This window comes from Gymnodraco acuticeps, unplaced genomic scaffold (assembly GCF_902827175.1).
Source record: "Gymnodraco acuticeps unplaced genomic scaffold, fGymAcu1.1, whole genome shotgun sequence".
Lineage (NCBI taxonomy): Eukaryota > Metazoa > Chordata > Actinopteri > Perciformes > Bathydraconidae > Gymnodraco > Gymnodraco acuticeps.
Genome location: NW_022990887.1, coordinates 394 through 21,668, shown reverse-complemented (window position 1 = coordinate 21,668; position 21,275 = coordinate 394). Strand labels below are relative to the sequence as shown.

At 38.7% G+C, this 21,275-nt stretch overlaps 1 protein-coding gene across 1 annotated transcript; it reads left to right on the top strand.

Moving 5' to 3' along the window:
* Positions 1 to 9,997: 9,997 nt before the first annotated feature.
* On the top strand, positions 9,998 to 20,938 carry LOC117557621 (muskelin-like; the record flags this gene model as incomplete). Its single annotated transcript, XM_034233521.1, is given in 8 exon segments — positions 9,998 to 10,110; positions 12,271 to 12,340; positions 14,265 to 14,407; positions 15,596 to 15,684; positions 15,767 to 15,876; positions 19,028 to 19,220; positions 20,588 to 20,698; positions 20,873 to 20,938. Coding segments are annotated over 8 exon segments (859 nt in total), but the record flags the coding sequence as incomplete, so codon positions are not given.
* Between the last annotated feature and the right edge of the window lie 337 nt (positions 20,939 to 21,275).

Here is a 21,275-nt window from a genome sequence, read left to right as displayed (position 1 = left end):
GGGAACTTTTCTCTCCCATTACCCGTACCCTGCTGACGTTTCACTTCCCATCCTCCCCAGGCCGTCTGTATATGCCAAACCTCTCATTGCCAAACCTCTCCATCCCACAGACTTCTGAACAAAGCAATCTGCCGTCCAGACCGGCTCCATTCACAGTTTCATCACAGCACCTCGGAGACGGCACGCAATGCATTGAAAGACTTTGGAAGCATTAGGAACCATAGGAAGGCCTTCAGATTACACAGCATGTAATGGATGGGTGTGTCAAACAGTACAAGTACACTAAACTGCCCCATATTCTTATTTTAGTTGTCCTTTAAAGCATTGTTGACAGCCATACTAACATTGCCTTTGACCCCTTGTCATGAGGTTGAATAAAATTGGTTTGGGATAATCATGACCCCCTAAGATTAAGCTTCAAACTGTTATTGATCAGATCACTATGACATTTATTGAACAACTTCCTAGAGGATAACTTCTTTGTCCCTGTAGTATCACGGGACAAAATAGCCACATCAGACACATGATATCTCGCCTAAATACTTAAGAATTCATGCCCGCAGTGGACACTTTCTTTCAGTATTTCAGTCCTAACTGTTCACTTTGCTCTTTGCAATAGCTGTCATAGAAAACATATATTTGTGAAATGTAATACATGCTCCACATATAGTCAACAACCTTTCATTTCAGAGTTTTAATGAGACTTAACTGTAGGTCAAAAGTCAGCTTTTGCATGATATATCTCATCCTCTAACTGAGCAGATTTCCATTGAATTAATGCAGCACATTCATGCTCCAAAGATCAAAAGGTGGACATATTTTAGCATGAATGGCGAGGCTCTATTGAAAGCCAAATAGTATTCATGTCATTTGTTTGTAGTGACCATTGCAGGGCTTTCCAGTGTTACGTTAGGCCGCCACAGAGGAGTCCAGTTTCAACATCATTAATGTCAGCCAGCGAAGGTGAGTGCACTCTCAACCTAATCGTTGAGTAAACAGATTTTTTTGGCAGGTTTTCCCTTCACCACTTCCCCTGATTAATACAGTGTGTCAGGTGGCTCATTTGGCCTTTCATGAGCTGCTTTCTGAACCCTCTTCCAATGCCCACTTTCCCTTAGGTGCAAGAAGCACTCAGATATTTAAGTAAAAGTAGAAATAATACAGAATAAAAATACTCTGTAACAAGTATATACAGTAGGTCATCGCTTTGGATAAAAGCGTCAGCTAAATGCAATGTAATGTAATGTCGTCAAAATATACTTAAAGTACTTATTGTGCATATTCCATTTTATAATCATATTAAATTACTGGATTTTTACCATAATTCATTACCATATCTACTGCTGCTGGATATCTTAACCTATAATTATATATCATAGTTTATTTATTAGTTATTTCACATTTGGTTTTAGCTAATAATCTGAATCTGAATCTCACTTGACAGGCTAAGGGGCGGGACATCTGTAATCGGTTGACTAATCACAATAGAGCCGTCCAGCTAACCAATCAGAGCAGACTGGGCTCTGGTTTCAGACAGAGGGTGAAAAGAGGTGCTGCAGCACAGGCAGTATGAGTAAAATAAAGCAAAAGTAAAATAAATGGAGTTAAAACGACAATATTATCTTCCAAATTGTAGTGGAGTACAGTAGAAGTATATAGTAGCAGAAAATGTACAAGTACCCTGCAAACGTACTTAAGTATGATAATTGATTACATGTACTTCACTACATCCCACAACTGCATTGAGGAAGTATTTGCCACAGGAAAATATTTGAGCAGTGTCCATTACCGAAGCTTTTACGAAAGTCGTGTAACGAGCCAAGAAAGTTTGAGTGTGCCGCAGTGTGTGGATAGCAACCAGGGAGAGCTGGAACAGGCAAAGCTCTGGACAAACAAAAGCCTGTGTCACTACTTTAATAGTGAGCTGAGAGTAAACACATTTCATAATCAAATGTGCACCAAAGCCCAACCTACGCAGACACTGACTCATTTTTCACCGTTGGTTTCTGGCGGATTCTGGCTGCGATGATCCTGCAGAAACGGAGAAAGTGATCGCTCATTTGTTTCTTTTCGTTCCTGTCTTACTCTTTTATCTGTCTGTGGTTATTCTCCCCCCTCCCCCCTCCCCCCTCCTCCCTCCTCCCTCTCTCTCTGTGTCTTTCTCTCTGCAGCGGTACAATGTCTGCAGCCTCCCTCCTGCGTCACTTCCCTTCCTGGTCGGCTGTCATGTAAACACAAGCTCTCACAGAAAAACAAACGACATAGTCACATGGGAGCTGCTTATTATGACCACATTAAGCCAGCGGAAATACAACTTTCACAGCTGGTTGTTTTGAGCTCACATTAAGGCAGATAATTCACCGACAGGAAGAAAATAAATGCACCGTTTACTTCAATTATTCAGCAAACGCAGACCAGAGAATAATGGGCGTAATACCTTAGGACAGCCTTCGATGCTGGAGATTGAAATAATAAAACATTTCTGTAGCAGTGCTGTTACATCGTCATTTTACTTGTATGTTCTTATTATTGTACTATATGATTTTTTTTTTAAATATTATTTAAATATTTTTCTAATTCTTGTTCAGAAAGTATTTTCCTTTCCTTGTACAGAATTTTTTCATTTTCTGTTTTTGTTCAAAAATGTTTATGAATATTTATGTATCGATATCATAATTTAACAAAGTAATACTGTGTGTCATGATGGTCATGCCAATAAAGCTTTTGGAATTGAATTGAGAACACAGGTCTAGCTCATAGACTGGTCTCTGCATACATTGGGAAGATGAAAGGAAAATGAATACGAGGAAGTAATTAACACACACTTTTATACTCAAATGAAATCTATTTGATGAGAGGAGGTGAGCACAAACATCTGACGGACTCACGAGCAGCCTGTGACGCAGATGGGAAAGACACACACACACACACACACACGCACACACACACACACACACACACACACCAGCCATTACAAGCATGTCACTAATCTGAGGTCCAGGCTCATTGGTGGAATTCGTCACACATAGGTTTGCCAAATAGTGCTCCTTAGAGGCGGAAACGACAGCTTTAGAGCTCTGAAAGTTCACTTCAAGAGACGGATGGATTTGTTCTCGGCTAATAAGGCCAAACACAGCAGGATTATTGCAAATGTCCTTATAATGTAAGGGCTGGAGGACCGCAAAGCTCATGTTGTACTTGCCACAGTGCAAGGATGTTGATTCGTTTACCAGGGAATGAAAGCTAATTCAGAGAAAGCGCATTTGGTAAGATTGCCCCACCAAAAGAAAAAGACAGATGTGGTGAGGTTTCAATTCACAGGTGACGCAAAGTGTCTACTGAAACAGGAACCAGGTTCTAACACAGTGTTAATATCACTTCCCTGAACACCATTTCGTTTTGTTGAAGTTAACTGAGAAAATGCCGCAGTTTAAGACTCTAATTCTTAGAAACACTGGCTTGTTATTGTTAATTATTCCCTAGTGGGTCATTGTTGGGCTGTTACATAATGTTAGTTCCCGATCCTACAGCCCATACCACATATTGCACCTCCTCGATTACTATGGAAGCAGCTGTGTACTACTGTGTTTATAAAATGATAGTAAGTAAGTCAATATCACATGAGTTCTTAACTAAATCTTTTCATTCTGTTTCCATCCAACAAGAAATGATTATTGTGATGAATGAATATTTTTGATTAATTTACAATAAGGGAACAATATTTTGTTATGTAAACAAGAGATGATTGAAATGTGACAAACCCATAGGAAATTAAAACCCATCTCCTCAGTTCCTCTTAGTTTTTAGCTTATTTTAACTCCTTCTCGTTTTGCAAAGTTACTGTTTTGAATCACTTCTCTCAATAACCTTGATTAAGCAGAAACAAAATTCTCTAAAAACCCACGTCCAACAAGACAGTGGTGAAAGTAGTTAAGCTTTTAGCTGCAAAGAGACATACATTGGGTGGAGGAGACCAAAACCGAGCAAAATGAGAGCTACATTGGACTTACGTTAATCAGGTTGCCAAAATATGACTTCAAATGTTCCCCTTTATGCGTAAATAAATAAGCTTGAGCTATTTCGTTTAATTAGTGAAAATGTATTGATGATCAAATTGTCAGTTAATTTAAAGTCGATGACGTAGTGATTCATTAGCAAACCTAATTGGTACTTCAGTGGTTTGTTAAGGAATGGTAAGTGTTATTGTCTTGGGTTGGGATATTGAAATGTTACTACCATTGCATCTGCGTCATACTGCCTTAAGATAAGCTGAGGCTGGTCAATACGATTATAGATCTATTGATGTTTTGATAGATGTTTGGGATTCGAGAGTGCGACAGAAGCAAAGCCAGTACTGATTGCGTAACGTTTGAGGCTGCAATATGTCAATCAGGCAGAGAATGACAATCAAAATAGTTTCCTCTTATCGACGTGTAACTTCACCAGATGCTGAGTCAGATGTCTGCCATCCTTTTTACATCATCTGATGCTTCCTCCAGTCTGAGAGTCGGCATCTCCGGAAGAGCCACTTACAATTTACTGCATTTGGGAGCTATTCCTCTTCCTGCAGCAGGAGACTGGATCTGTGGCCAGAATTACACTGTTTGAACTCTGTGTCATAGCCTCAAAACACACAGATGTTTGTGTGTGCGTGTGTGTGTGTGTGTGTGTGTGTGTGTGTGTGTGTGTGTGTGTGTGTGTGTGTGTGTGTGTGTGTGTGTGTGTGTGTGTGTGTGTGTGTGTGTGTGTGTGTGTGTGTGTGTGTGTGTGTGTGTGTGTGTGTGTGTGTGTGTGTGTGTGTGTTTGCGCAATAGCAGCAGCAGGGAGGCAGTATTCTTGTTTTCCTCCCTGGCAAATTGGTGCTGCGTTTCCAAACATCACGCAGCAGGAAAATGAGCTAGCTTTTAAGCAAATACGTGACGCCTAAAAGCTATGACGTTCGCAGCCATATTGACATTTAACACGCAGTTTAATCAGACTTTGCAGCATGACAAATAACATTAAAATGATGGGGTACCTTGTTTTAGCAGAGGTGGTAAGTGTACTACTCAAGTACTGTACTACTTGTACTTTACTTGAGTATTTCCATTTTATACTACGTTGTACTACTCCACTTCAATTCAGAGGTAAATGGTGTACTTTTACTACATGTATTTAATACCTTTAGTTACTTCACAGATGTGGATGAATGATGTGAAATATAATTAAGTGTTGAATCAGACTTTAGTTCCACCTGGAGTAAATCCACCAGCTACCCTGACGTACAAAGTCATTCAAACTAGCTGCACCTTTACCAGCTTTGAGAACACTTTAATGATCAATCATTATAAAACACATCATATATATTATTCTGAAATGGACCAATCTGCACAATGACTATTGGTAGGCCTACTTTAAGTATATTTTGATTCTAATACTTTTTATATTTGAATGCAGGACTTTTACTTGTAACATAGTATTCATACAATCTGGTGCTTCTACTTCACTCAAGTACAAGATCTGAGTACTTCTCCTACCACTGCGTATTACCTCTATGTAACTACGTCTCTCACATATCCAACTGCGATACGCCTCCAACTTGCTGTAAGCGTCACATAAAGCATCAACAACAAAGAGGCGGTATGTTTCCAGTCAAGTCCGGAGTGCCTGTACACCGAACATCGACACAATGTTGTTCTCCATGCTCCACAGCTAAGGCCTTTATTCCTCACTTGTTTACTCCAACTTCAATTTCTATGTGCGCAACACCACCTGGAATGCGGACACTGCGTGGCGAACTAGAAAAACGCACATGGCACAAGATCAAGAATCCTATACATGCAGGAAAACAAAAAGTCCTCTCTCAAACAAACACACTTTGCCCAGAAATATAGCAGACTAACGCAACACAAGTGCGCAACAAACGCACCTGCGCCATGGAAGCAACGCAGAACCGATCCCAGATCAGCTGAGATGTTGGAAATAACTTCACTTACGCGTAAAAGGTGATCATCTTTTGCTCCGGGATGAAATATGCCACTCACAGCAGGCGACATTTTCCTCCTGTTTTAAAGTGCGTGTCATCTGGCAGGTGCAACTTCGAATAGAGACGTCCCGGCGCAGTGAGTCCTGTTCGGGCTGATTCGGTTAGGCTCGGTTCTGCTCGGCTCCACTGACCATGACTGCGTATACTTCCCCTTCTGCTCCATCAGCCAGCAGCTCCACTGTGTTCCTGCCTTTTCATTATCTCATGTCCATGTGACACAGCCTCTGTCAGTGGAAACTTAAAGGGACCTCCCACGTGATGATGCGCGTGCACGCCTGGCACACATCCCCTTAGAAATAAGATGTTACGCCTCTAATAAAAGTCAACCTTCAGACTGCTGCTACCCTGTTCTTACCGGAACCATAATGAGGAAGAGGAGGATGATGCCCTTACTGTTGAAAATGAGGATGACGATGTTTACAGACATGAGGAGGATGGGGATAAATGAAATACATGTTAGTGCTGTGATGACAGTGGTGAACGGAAACTAAATAAATGTAACCAAGAACAGTAGGTTATTTAAACACATTTATATTCAGATTCACATTAATAATACAACATATAGTCAACAAATAATATATCACGAAAGGCTTATTATTATAGGTTAAGATCAGAGGTGGGAGAAGTACTCAGATCTTGTACTTGAGTAAAAGTAGAAGTACTCAGATCTTGTACTTCAGTAAAGTAGAAGTACTCAGATCTTGTACTTGAGTAAAAGTAGAAGTACTCAGATCTTGTACTTGAGTAAAAGTAGAAGTACTCAGATCTTGTACTTGAGTAAAAGTAGAAGTACTCAGATCTTGTACTTGAGTAAAAATAGAAGTACTCAGATCTTGTACTTGAGTAAAAGTAGAAGTACTCAGATCTTGTACTTGAGTAAAAGTAGAAGTACTCAGATCTGGTACTTGAGTAAAAGTAGAAGTACTCAGATCTTGTACTTGAGTAAAAGAAGAAGTACTCAGATCTTGTACTTGAGTAAAAGTAGAAGTACTCAGATCTTGTACTTGAGTAAAAGTAGAAGTACCAGAGTGTAGGAATACTCTGTTGCAGTAAAAGTCCTGCATTCAAAATGTTCCTCAAGTAAAAGTAGGAAAGTATTCTCATCAAAATATAGTGAAAGTAGCGACAGTAAAAGTAGTCGTTGTGCAGATTGGTCCATTTCAGAATAATATATATGATATGTTTTATAATGATTGATCATGAAAGTGTTCTCAAAGCTGGTAAAGGTGCAGCTAGTTTGAATGACTTTGTATACTGCAGGGTAGCTTGTGGATTTACTCCAGGTGGAACTAAAGTCTGATTTAACACTTGATTATATTTCACATCATTCATCCACATCTGTGAAGTAACTAAAGGTATTAAATACATGCAGTGGGGTAAAAGTACACCATCTACCTCTGAATTGTAGTGGAGTAGAAGTACAAAGAAGCATAACATGGAAATACTCAAGTTAACTACGATCTACGAAGATGATGAAGATGTCAGGTGTTGATGAAAGGGATGAAGATGATTAAGCTTCTTTGTTGTCTTGTCCTTTCTTTTGAAATGAGATCATGCTGTCTGTGTGACATCATAGGCTGACTAACACTGTGGGGAAACACAGCTGATCTCATGTCAGAGAAGGACTGACGGACAAAGACAGACAAAATCCTCCTTAAAACCTACGCAGATCCAATACATCCTATAATATAATAATGGGTTCAAAATGTTAATTAAGTAAAAGTATTATTTTTTGAAAGTGTTGTCAATGTATAGCACATAAATAAGGATAATACTGTCAATATTTATTCCTGCACTTTGTCTACTTGTCTCCTCTGTCCTCCACTCGTTAACTGTATTAATGGCACTTGTTTGAACTTAAGGTGCCATTGGAGTTTTCCGTCTCTCTTGTTTACAATCACATGTTTTTCTTAAGAAGATGACCTTTGTGTGCCTGAGGACTCATCACAGTTCATTAGAAAGCATTACTCAAGACTGAAAGCCCTGTGAGAAAACAAATTACTTAAGTATTATTGAGAGGTTCAGTTCTACAAAAACAATCACAACAGTTCAATCGAATTCAAATCTGATATGCACAACAAAAACATGTTCAGATGTCCATGATCGGACATAGCCAGTGTAACTCTGATGATAAAACCATTCTCGTATTCTCAGTGTCTGGGTTTATATCCTCTCTAAGGAAACTTGACGAGCGCCGTTCAATTTGCAGTAAGTGAAAGCAGGACTGTGCCAATGCTGGGCGTTCACTCGGAAGAAAAACACCATTATCATTCAATCCACGTCAGCACGAAGAGGTCCACCCGCTGATGATTCATCAGATATTATATAAATAACGCATTTTAAATAAAAAAACAGGGAGGGTCAGGCTGTAACTGTGTTTTTCCCCACTTCCTCCAGGCGTCTTCACTGCTCTGTTTTAACAAGCAATGTCATGTATTGTTAATGTGATGAAATCAAGTTTTTTAATCCTGTGGCTTCTACAATTAATGATGTTATTGTCTTGATATTAGCAAGATTCCTAACCTAAAAAGGGGATATTTTATATTGTTTTTGTCATTACTGATAATTGTATCCTGTATTAATGTATTTGATTTCTTGCTGTCAGTTTTCCAGCACCCGCATTACAAGTTAAAATGAATAAGTACATTATAATACAGATTATAATAAGGCAGAGTGGTTAAGATATTGTAAATATGAATCTTGATAGCTTACTATTGGTCTATATATGCATTAACATTTCGTATTGGACTTAGGGCATCTGATACATAATCTAATAAGGGAGAATTTAAGCAGAGGATAAAGTGAGTATTGTTCGACTCTATAATACATTTCGGTAAAAGAGGTCCTTTTAACTGGAATAAAGCTACGTTCACATTACTCATCGGATGATTCATCCACCCTGTGAATTGTCGTGAAAAACTGAGATCACACAGAGAGGTGATTCTGAAAAGCAGACTATACTTTCTTTGTTTCAGAAAGAAACCACTGCAATGTTTAACAGGTCAATGACTGTACAGTACAAAAGATCTGATATTTAACTTTATGACATCACAAAACAGGGCACAGCAAGGCAAGATATAGGACATCACAAAACAGGGCTTTATAAACAACAGGACAAAAACAAGGAAATTCAGCCTCGGGAGGACAGGATAGGATAAAGGAAATTAAAATGTCACACAAGCAAAGTAAAGTGCATGTTTGAAGACACAAAAAGGCCACAAATAAAACAAAAGAGCACACATTGTTACCAACATCAACATGAGTAACAATGAGTGAGAAAACAGTAGTGTACCCCTTTCACAGACAATGTAAAAATGTACAACTAAGTATGTGTGTTGGATAAACAAATAGTAGTTGTTAAGATGTATAGAGAAGTTATTTGTGTTATATTTCACTAACTTGCTTTTGAGACCAAGTTGTCATTTGTCAAAGTTAGATGTGAAGACTTCATCTTAAGCACCGAAGACTTCCTTAATTATATCCCAATTTATTAGGGATAAGGAGTACCTAATAGTAAGATCTGCGTATATTTTTAAACTATGGTTTTTGAAAACATATGATATATTATGCTGCATATGACACATTCGGCTTAGTAACTGCATCATATTGAATACTCAATTGCATGCAAAACCAAACAGGGTGATAGTTTGATTGCAGATGTTTTTTTGTTGTTGTACAGTTCATTTTATATTTAGGGAAAATTCATGTTTCTAAAAAAAAATGGGCCGACTCCAAACCTAATTATGATTTGTTTTAACCAATAAGTAAATCAAAAGGCTATCAAAAGTAATTGTGTATTTAACAAATATCTAATCCGATTTTTTCCTATACAATATATATGATATTCATATATGTTCTTGAATAAATAAAGGTGAAACAACAACAACAACAACAACAACAACAACAACAACAACAACAACAACATCAAACAGGGTGTACTGTCTCTTTAAGAGCTGTCAGTGCCCGCTTCTTGCCTCGCGCTGTCTGCTTGTTATTTTCTGCAACAAGATGGCTGTGGTTCCAGAGAGCGTCCTCACTTTCGGCGTTTTTAAATGGAGCTCTTACTCCTCTACATATTTACCAGAGTGAGTAATAAACAGGCTAGTTGGCCCCGGCGTATGCACATCATTTTGTGGTCAAAAGTGGTATTTGTATCGCTTCAATGCACCATTGTTTGTTCCAGCAGGGCCCGACCGGCCTAGCTCGTCTGCCGTCTGAGCTAACTAGCATTAGCATTTTTAGCATCAGTAGGGGCGTTTAGTATTGATAATCTACCGCCAGTTTGTTGTAAACAGTAGATTATAATGGGTTATATGTTCACTTTAGCTCTGTTTGAATGTATAAGTATTCATCACTGTCAATTACATCATTCAATTAATAGGAGTTTGTCTCTTTTGAACTGCCAGGGTGCTTTGTTTACGTCAATTTACTCGATTATAGCTTGTTTTGGAGCATTTCTTGCCACTTATTCAGCAGTTTCTTCACAGCTTCACCCTAAAAGGCTTAGCCAACATTAGTTTATTGTCTAAACACCCATGTTTTTATAAGTTTGGTTAAGCTATGTTCAGTGCGGCACCATAGTATGTCAAAAACGAGCGTCCACGTTAGCTCATGAGCTAGCAGTTAGTTAGCATTAACTAGCTATCTAAACAAATATAGCTTTGCTTTAGCATCAACAGCTAATGACTTTGTTTACCGGCTAAAGGCACATTGTGTTATACATTGAAAGGTCACATTTTAAAGATGATATTAACAGATAAACACTCAAAATGTTAACATGTATATGTGATGTCCCGCATAGTTTAACATCATGTGCCTGTTGCTGGTTCAGCATGTCAATATGGGACCAATCAGACATGTGTCAAGGATTACTGGCAGTTAAACAAAACACAATTATTAGATACTAAATTTAAAATGAAAATGTGTGTGTATGTATATATATGTATGTATATGTATGTATTTTTGTTGGACGAACGCACTTATTGTAAGTCGCTTTGGATAAAAGCGTCAGCTAAATGCAATGTAATGTAATGTAATGTATATATATGTGTATATATATATATGTATATATATGTATATGTATGTTTATATATGTATATATGTGTATATATGAATATGTGTATATATATGTATATGTGTATATATGTGTGTATATGTATATGTGTATGTATATATATATGTTTATATGTATCTATATGTATATGTATATATGTGTATGTGTATATATATATATATATATATATATATATATATTTATATGTATATATGTATGTATGTATATGTATATATATGTTACTGGTTCAGCACTCAATCAGATACAGGCTAGCTTTAGCTGATGTTAATTTGATCTAGACAGACAGACAGACGGACAGACAGACAGACAGGGACGGACAGACAGACGGACAGACAGACAGACGGACAGACAGACAGACGGACAGACAGACAGACAGACGGACAGACGGACGGACGGACAGACAGACGGACAGACGGACGGACGGACGACAGACGGACAGACAGACAGACGGACAGACAGACAGACGGACAGACAGACAGACGGACAGACAGACAGACGGACAGACAGACAGACGGACAGACAGACAGACAGACGGACAGACGGACGGACGGACAGACAGACAGACAGACAGACAGACAGACAGACAGACGGACAGACAGACAGATGGACAGACAGACAGACGGACAGATGGATACTTTATTGATAACAAATTGTGAAATTATTGTGTTACAACAGCAGTGCATTAAAGTATTTTTAAAAGGTGGAATAAAGTATAATCATAATACCATATAAAATAAACTGCAAATATTAAGATATCCACAGTAGAAAAGACACAAAATACCACAAAGAAAACACAATATAATGTATTCTGGACAATTAAAATGTTCTATAATAGACCAAAGTACTGCAGCAATGTACTTATAGAGTTATACTACAAGAGCAGAGACATATGATGGTATATAAATCACAGATGTGCAAGGTGGCTGTTGTTCATGGTTATGGAGAGGGAAAACCTATGGAGCAGCTAGTTAACATCAACGGTGTGCTAGCTTATACTGACGTTATATCAGGCCTGCATAAGTAGTATTTATATAACTTCCTTTATAGTTACTGAAAGTCAATACAAACACACCTACATCCTCCCTTTCTGCCCCAAAATGAAATGTGATTCCTAGATCATAACTGGGACAGGAATGAAAACACTCTTCACTTCTCTTTGGTGGTTTCTTAGGAATATCTTGGTGGACAAACCTAATGATCAGTCTTCCAGGTGGTCGTCTGAGAGCAACTACCCTCCACAGGTAGGTCGTCTGCTATTTACACAAACTCTCTCTTATTCAATTGACCCCTCTCTGCCAGGTGAAGCTAGACGTGTGCATTAAGAACACATTGTCCAACTTAGGGAGCCATGTTTGTTTATATTGTAGGTGGTTGATATCAGTTTCTTAAGAAGCTCAGGTCTGGCCAAGTTGGCCCCGAGTCGACCTTACTCAGCCTTGACTTTTTTAGGAAATGTGTTTGATTTAATGGCGCGTTTCCACTGCAGCGGGTAGCTCGCTTTAAGCGTGCCGAGCCGTGCGGGGCCCGTTTTTGGTTGCGTTTCCACTTGGCCTAGTTTTGGCCCGGGGCTACTTTTTCACCTTTTTTCTGGCCCGACTAAATCGTGGTTCTAGGGCCAGGAACAACCAGGCTGAGTATGCTAAACTCGAGAGAATCGCTGGCAAGGGGGCTACAACTACAACAAGATGAACATATTTGACCGTGAATTAATTGTAATACACGTTTCAAAATGATGCCGAAGTAACAACATACTGATACCGGTTAGTAAAAACCATGAATTAATGCTTTGACAAGTCTGCAGACAGACGGCAGGCGAAAAACCCTTTTAAAATGCGTGTTTTCTAAATGTAGCTTGGCTAAGCTAACGTTATATATGCTCCGACCGTCCACACTCACAACAACGGCCTACAGACATACATAAACCAGCGACTGTATTCTCCATGACACAGGCAGTCTGTGGTTTGTACTTGTTTAACTTTTGTCTAGTTTCTGAACAGATATGAGGAGCTGTGAGCTCTGAGTGCTAACAGCTAACGGCTGTGTTGTTTTTCTGGGGCTCTCATTGAAGATGACGTCACGGCTCCGCCTACACTGCGTTACTATAGTAACTGCCCCAGTTCCTAAACTGTAATGGAAACGCAGCATTAAAGTGAGCCGGGCCTAATAAGGCCTAACCAAACCGAGCGAGGCCGAGCGAGGCCTGCAGTGGAAACGCGCCATAAGTTGACATGGGCTGATAACTCAATTCAAATTGTATGACGACAAAGATCAGAGTTGATGCTGTATATTCAAAGTGATCTTGTAAGATAGAAACAGCACCGTACTGTATGTGACACTAGACTTGATGATGCAAGAGGAAAGGCAATTTTAAGACATCAAATTAGTTATCGCTATGTCGTTTTCTGATAATTGGCTAAATAATGTCATCAATCAGTGTGCCTCTGGGACCGTCATTTAAATGGTGTAATTAAATAATTTTTTGGAGGAAACAAAGTATTTAGTAATATGTTTTATTATGTAATTGATGAGTTGCTCATTAGTACGCAAGTTTGTCTGCATTCTTCATACAGCAAAAAAGTAGTTTTACCATAACGTCTCTTGAACTCTTCAGTAGTGTTGTGTCTGGCAGAGGTTACATCTGAAGGTTGTCTGGTATTGCAAAAGGAAATTAAGCCTTTCGAAACAATGGTTAACCAGTTAAAAGGATCTGTACATATTTTGTTACAGACAAATGGAGTTTTAATGTGAGATCAGGCTCTACCATCACATGTTGAATCGTGACAAACTGGGCCCAAAGAACCAGATCAAAGCCTGGCAGGAGAGTTTCTAATGATTAAAAAGGTGGACAGTGAAATTCATGTGAAAAGACTCAGCAGGAATTGAGTGGATCGAATATCTATGTCTTTAATGAGAGAATGTGAAATCATGTGCTTTGTTAAATGCCTGCTACCAGTGAGCGTTTATCAATGGGCTCTCCTCTCGTTCTGGTCTAATTGCCACTGTTGATTTATCACTGGATGTCCTGGCTTGTTAGAGCACCGCTGACATGTGGATTCGCCTCATAGACTGCATATGATTTGCCACTTACCTGACGCAGTAGATTGACCCTGCTGTAGTCGGATTGACTTCATATCTTCTCCCTCCTTTCTCTCTCTTTTCCTGCAGTTTTTAATCCTGAAATTGGAAAGGCCGGCAATTGTTCAGAGCATCACTTTTGGAAAATATGAGAAGACTCACGTGTGCAACTTGAAGAAGTTTAAAGTGTTTGGTGGGATGAGTGAAGAAAACATGACAGAGCTTTTGTCCAGGTGAGGTGTCAATGCTTGCGTAAGTACAACTGTGTTTGTGTGTCATTGTTACACAGAATTTAAGCTGCTTCGGTGTGAAAATTAGAGCCATTTGAACCTTTTTGTGGGAGAGAAAGTGGAGTAGATTGAAACTTGTTGATGTAATAGACAACCTAAGCAGTAATACATCTGCAAAGAAGTTGAATCATTGCTGTCTAGTTTTAATGTATTGACCTTGTCTAATAGCATATCTGAAACCACCGGATTGTTATCAGCACCAATATTGACCTTTTTATAGCCATTTTCCATTGCAGGAACTTAATGACATGATGACCGATTTAAGCATTGCTTCTGCTTTGAATTGTCCTACTAATATTCAAACTGGACCATTTGTATACGTGACTGGAAAGACATCAGCCTTCTGTACACGCTGTTTGATAGCGGAGTAGAGTTCAGATGTGGGATGGACAACAATGGGGAAAAAGGCTAATATTGATTCTCTCTCACATTAGCCTGTAATGACTTTTAAAATATTGGTTTATGAAACATAATGGACGGGCCCCACCTGCTGTAGATGGACCGGAGAGAAGAGTAAAGACTGCAGTTTGTATGTTCTGGAAATACTTTAAGCAATCCAAAATGTACTGTAATACTTTTATCAACGTACTTGTGATTACAGGATCACACATTCCTGGAAGAGCTGTTTCGTAGGAAAGCATTTCGAAATGACTAAGCTATTCTTTGTCTATCTGATTTGTAAGCAGGGCTGCTCAATTAATCGTATTTTAATCGCAATTATGGCTTGCAACGATTACGAAAACAACGTAATCGAAATAAAACGATTATTTTTTTGTTATTATTATTACTTTTATTGGTTTTTCAGTTCAATTATACTTAAAGTTCAGAGTAATCAACTGTTAAAAACATACTGTTCAAATAATTTGATGTTTTCAAAGTAAATGGATAATCGTTTTTAATAATCGTGATATCAATTATTGACACAAATAATCGAGATTATGATTTTTGCCATAATCGAGCAGCCCTATTTAAGTACATGCTGCTAAATGCTGCTTTCAAAGCATCTACCAGCTGTGTTTATACCTGATAGTTAAGACATATATTAGTTGTATATCTGGATTGCTATAACATACGGCATAGCATCCCAGTAAAAAGCTGCATGTTTCGATTATTTTATTCTTTCTGTTCCAGTGGCCTTAAGAATGACTACAATAAGGAAACATTCACCTTAAAGCACAAGATTGATGAGCAGATGTTTCCCTGCAGATTTGTCAAAATAGGTGAGAGCAGACGTGGTTTCTATTGGTCTCATACATGGTGAATATGTCTCTATTTTGACACTTCTTCTTCTCTTGCTCACAGTGCCTCTGATGTCTTGGGGTCCCAGTTTTAATTTCAGCATCTGGTACATTGAGCTGCACGGTATTGAAGATCCTGACGTGGTGCAGCCCTGCCTCAACTGGTACAGCAAGGTGAGAAAACGACGATAGCCTCGAGGTTAGAGACGTGGATTAAAGATTCAGCCCTAGGCGGGATTCTGTAATTGGATGAATGAATCAGGTGGCAAGAGAAACAAACGTAATAAGAAAAGCTACCTCCGAGCTCTCCCTGAACAACACAAATGTCCTTGAGCAGGATTACGAAGGATGCAATACAGAGGTGGGAAGTAGTGGAGTACAAATACTTCGTTACTGTACTTAAGTACATGTTTCTGATATCAGTGCTTTACTCCACTACTTATTTTTCTGACGACTTTTTACTTTTACTTCTTACATGTTGAACTCAAATACCTGTACTTTCTACTTCTTTCATGTTGAACTCAAATACCTGTACTTTCTACTTCTTACATTTTGAACTCAAATACCTGTACTTTCTACTTCTTTCATGTTGAACTCAAATACCTGTACTTTCTACTTCTTACATGTTGAACACAAATACCTGTACTTTCTACTTCTCACATGTTGAACTCAAATACCTGTACTTTCTACTTCTTTCATGTTGAACTCAAATACCTGAACTTTCTACTTCTTACATGTTGAACCCAAATACCTGTACTTTCTACTTCTTTCATGTTGAACTCAAATACCTGTACTTTCTACTTCTTTCATGTTGAACTCAAATACCTGAACTTTCTACTTCTTACATGTTGAACCCAAATACCTGTACTTTCTACTTCTTACATGTTGAACTCAAATACCTGTACTTTCTACTTCTTACATGTTGAACACAAATACCTGTACTTTCTACTTCTTTCATGTTGAACTCAAATACCTGTACTTTCTACTTCTCACATGTTGAACTCAAATACCTGTACTTTCTACTTCTTACATGTTGAACACAAATACCTGTACTTTCTACTTCTTACATGTTGAACACAAATACCTGTACTTTCTACTTCTTACATGTTGAACTCAAATACCTGTACTTTCTACTTCTTACATGTTGAACTCAAATACCTGTACTTTCTACTTCTTACATGCTGAACACAAATACCTGTACTTTCTACTTCTTACATGTTGAACTCAAATACCTGTACTTTCTACTTCTTACATGTTGAACACAAATACCTGTACTTTCTACTTCTTACATGTTGAACCCAAATACCTGTACTTTCTACTTCTTACATGCTGAACACAAATACCTGTACTTTCTACTTCTTACATGTTGAACTCAAATACCTGTACTTTCTACTTCTTACATGTTGAACCCAAATACCTGTACTTTCTACTTCTTACATGTTGAACTCAAATACCTGTACTTTCTACTTCTTACATGTTGAACTCAATACCTGTACTTTCTACTTCTCACATGTTGAACCCAAATACCTGTACTTTCTACTTCTCACATGTTGAACCCAAATACCTGTACGTTCTACTTCTTACATGTTGAACTCAAATACTTGTACTTTCTACTTCTCACATGTTGAACCCAAATACCTGTACTTTCTACTTCTCACATGTTGAACACAAATACCTGTACTTTCTACTTCTTACATGTTGAACTCAAATACCTGTACTTTCTACTTCTTACATGTTGAACTCAAATACCTGTACTTTCTACTTCTCACATGTTGAACACAAATACCTGTACTTTCTACTTCTTACATGTTGAACCCAAATACCTGTACTTTCTACTTCTTACATGTTGAACTCAAATACCTGTACTTTCTACTTCTTACATGTTGAACCCAAATACCTGTACTTTCTACTTCTTACATGTTGAACTCAAATACTTGTACTTTCTACTTCTCTCATTTTCCAAACAGCTGGTTCCTTTAGTCTGAATGTGTGTTTGATGCGTGATCATTATTCTTTAGAGTCATTGCGTGCCTATTGATTTGAACACGATCCGTGTATCCATCATTTCCTGGTCTTCTCTAAAGAAGAGGGACCAATGGAAACGTTGTCATGTTGCCGTTGTTCAGCATGGAAACATTCATTAGCTAACAATGACATTATTGTTCTATTAATATAAAGGGAGGTCAGGTACTCTTTAAAACAGCTGCTAGCTATGGGTACTTTTTACTGAAGTACATTTCAAAGCCTCTTTACTTTTACTTGAGTCAAGAAGTTTAGTCAGTACTTCTACTTTTACCAGAGTATTTTTAAACACTGTACTTCTACTTGAGTAAAGGATGTGTGTACTTTTACCATCTGATGCAATCACACAGTTTCCTTTCATCAAACTCGTGTGAAAACATTGGATTTGTCAAGTTTTTCAACATTTTAATTGTAGCAGAATTCCCACCTAAACCAGGCAGTGTTAATGAAAGTCACACAAAGACTCCGCAGTAACACATTAATGGGACAAAGTCATTTAACCTGTCATGTTTAACAATTTCCATTTTCAATCCCATTGCTTGATGTAATTTATTAAGCCAATAAATCTTTGTTTTTGTTTTTTTTAAATCCCACATCCAACAAAAAGCTTAACGGTGATAATTAAAGAGGTTTTATTGACACTGATTTACAATTTTTTAGGCTTTGTATAGTGTATTTTTTGATCCCTTATTTACTGAATAGGAAGTCTGTTCTTTTCATTTAGCAAAATAAAAAATAGCCACACTTCTTAAATTCATCAGTGCTGTCTTAATGGATATATTTGATTATTTTTAAAGTATTGTCCCTCCTTCCTCGTGGTAATAATGACATTATACTCACCACGTTAATAACTGAGAAGAAGAAGCGCGACACCACACAAGTCTCAGCATTAATATTATCCTGTTAACCTAAAAACAAACGTAGCATTTTTAAATCAGGATATACTCGATAAAGAAGAAGTAAAAGCTTGTAATGTCATTTAGTGTCGCCTGAGTTTAAATGTATGTCTTGTCACCTCTGAGTGAACTTCTCCATGCAAATAATAATACACTTTATTTGTATAGCACAAAGACAGAAAACATAACAATATTAAAATAAATACAGAACAAGGTAAAACATCAACAGTGATCCTAATGAAATTCCCTTGAAGTAAAGCTGACCCAAATTAAAATCCATATTAAAAAGATAGATTTGTAATGAGCTTTTAAACATTTCAAGGGAGTCTGTTGCTAAACCCTTTGAGTCTCTGGTCGTTCTTTCTATATCTGCATTAATGTGTTTCCTCTCCATTGTTCCCTCGCAGTACAGAGAACAGGAAGCCATCCGCCTTTGCCTGAAGCATTTCCGACAGCATAACTACACCGAGGCCTTTGAGTCGCTGCAGAAGAAGACCCGGATAGAGCTGGAGCATCCGATGCTAACTTACCTGCACGACCGCCTGGTGCTGCAGGGAGACTTCGACGATTGTGAGGAGCTCATCGACAAAGCTGTGGGAGGTAACACCTGATGGAGTCAAGATTACTTTTTTGCGAAATAAAGAAATAACAAGACAATTTTACTCAAATAAAACAGCTGCTTGGGCACCAGTAAGCAAATCTTACGCAGGAAAAATGTTCAGTGTCCAGGCAACAATATCTTCTGTGCATTTATTTTATTGTATCTCAAAAATACAATACATAAAAAACAATGGATTCACCTCGCCTTTCCAGGTGCCCTGAACTGCCTTCTAAATAAGCATTAAGAATGACTTAAACTCAAATTATAACGATAAGTATTGAGTAATTAAATATACATAAATGTTTAATTACTAAATAACATAAATCTTTGTATGGCTCCAACACAAAGAATTCATTTTTCCGCCGCCTTAGGTGTTTCGGGGCGAGTAGACAAATTCTTCTCCTGTTTTTTACATCTGTGATTCTGACTGTTGTACAGTTGTGCAATACTACATGCTACACGTGTTCATCTACTGCTTTAAAATAAAAAAGCTCCACCAGTGGAACATCTCAAGCTAAAAGATTGCAGTTCAGCCCTTTTTTGAGAAGCAGAATCAGCCTAACATAATACCATAAGGCGCTTTCACACCGGAGTACTTTTCGCAGTATAGTTCCAAAAATGTGCGTTCACACCAAAACAATCCGGAACTAGAACTTAGTTCATGAGAACCTTTCACCTCCTTTTCAGTCCCTGCTAGAGAGCGGGGAGAAAAAGGTTCCCATTTCTGATTGGCTGGGCGGATTGCAAACCACGCCCCGTAAAACTCCCAAAACGTTTTGTGAAGCCGCCATTTTATTTTCCTCGCATTAGCATTAGCAGCATTAGCATTAGCCCAGCGCACCAACGGAGAGAGACTAATTTATGGCAACACAAAATAAAACATGGGAGCGGTGGAGATGAGGAGGTGTCGGCGTTCTGGCGATTTACTCGGAAGGCTTCAGTAGAAGCTGCTGGGAGTCTCAGCAGCTTCTACTGAAGCCAGTCCCCAACTCCGGGGACTTCCGGCCGGGGACTTCGGGCGGCAGTATACGCCGTGAAGTTGATTGTGGCCTGCCAGTAAAGCCAAGCAGAAGAAGAAGAAGTGACGTCAGCGTCTCCATTTGCCTAATCCTCCCTCAGGGACTTATTCCGGTGTGTTAGTTCATCAGAACTAAAGAGTTCTGATGAACTAAGTTCTTCAGTGATTATGTTAAATGTTCTTGTATCGTATCTTGATGTCTGTCCTTGTTTGATGTTGCAAATGGAGCTGCTGTGATGCAAGAAACATTTCAGACTTGACCTCACAATAAAATATCATCGTATCAGTTTCTGCTTGCATTAACTGTACATTTTGGTTTATTTGATTATCTTTTTCTCCTTTTTCTAGACGGGCTGTTTAACCAGTACATCAGCCAGCAGGAGTACAAGCCCCGGTGGAGTCAGATCATCCCCAAATGTAACAAAGGTACCCAAGAAATCAACCGAGACGACATGACGAGTGAGACCATCTACTCAAGTGGGGAAATACTCCCAATCACATTTCCGCATGTGACGTCTCAGTGGCCTTGTAGCTAAAACTCCCTCCTGTCCTCTGCTCACTCCACCTCTTCTACATTATCATTCTTCCTCATCTTCCTCATGCTCCACCTCCTCCTTCCTCTTCTCTCTGCAGGTGACGGAGACGACAACAGGCCCGGGATGAGGGGAGGACATCAAATGGTCATCGACGTCCAGACTGGTGAGACCCATGGATGTTTAATAAGAACTGGATACAGCGTGGGAGGCGGGGTCTCGTTCTTTCCTTTGAGAGCTGCTCATTGGCGCATGAGGACAAAATGGCCAGATATTTTTGAGAGTGAAACGTCACAGATTACCCAGCATGCCTGGCTGTCGGAGCAGAAGAACCCGTATGTGCGCTCACAGAGCATGCACCCTTTAAGCCCCGCCCCCAGAGCTCCCACTCTCTGCTCAGTAGAATGAATGGAGATAGAAAATATATCTAGATTTGGCTTTTAGTGCATTTTACAACTTTAAGGACCTAATGATTCGAATAAGGGCTACATCATAGTTCATAC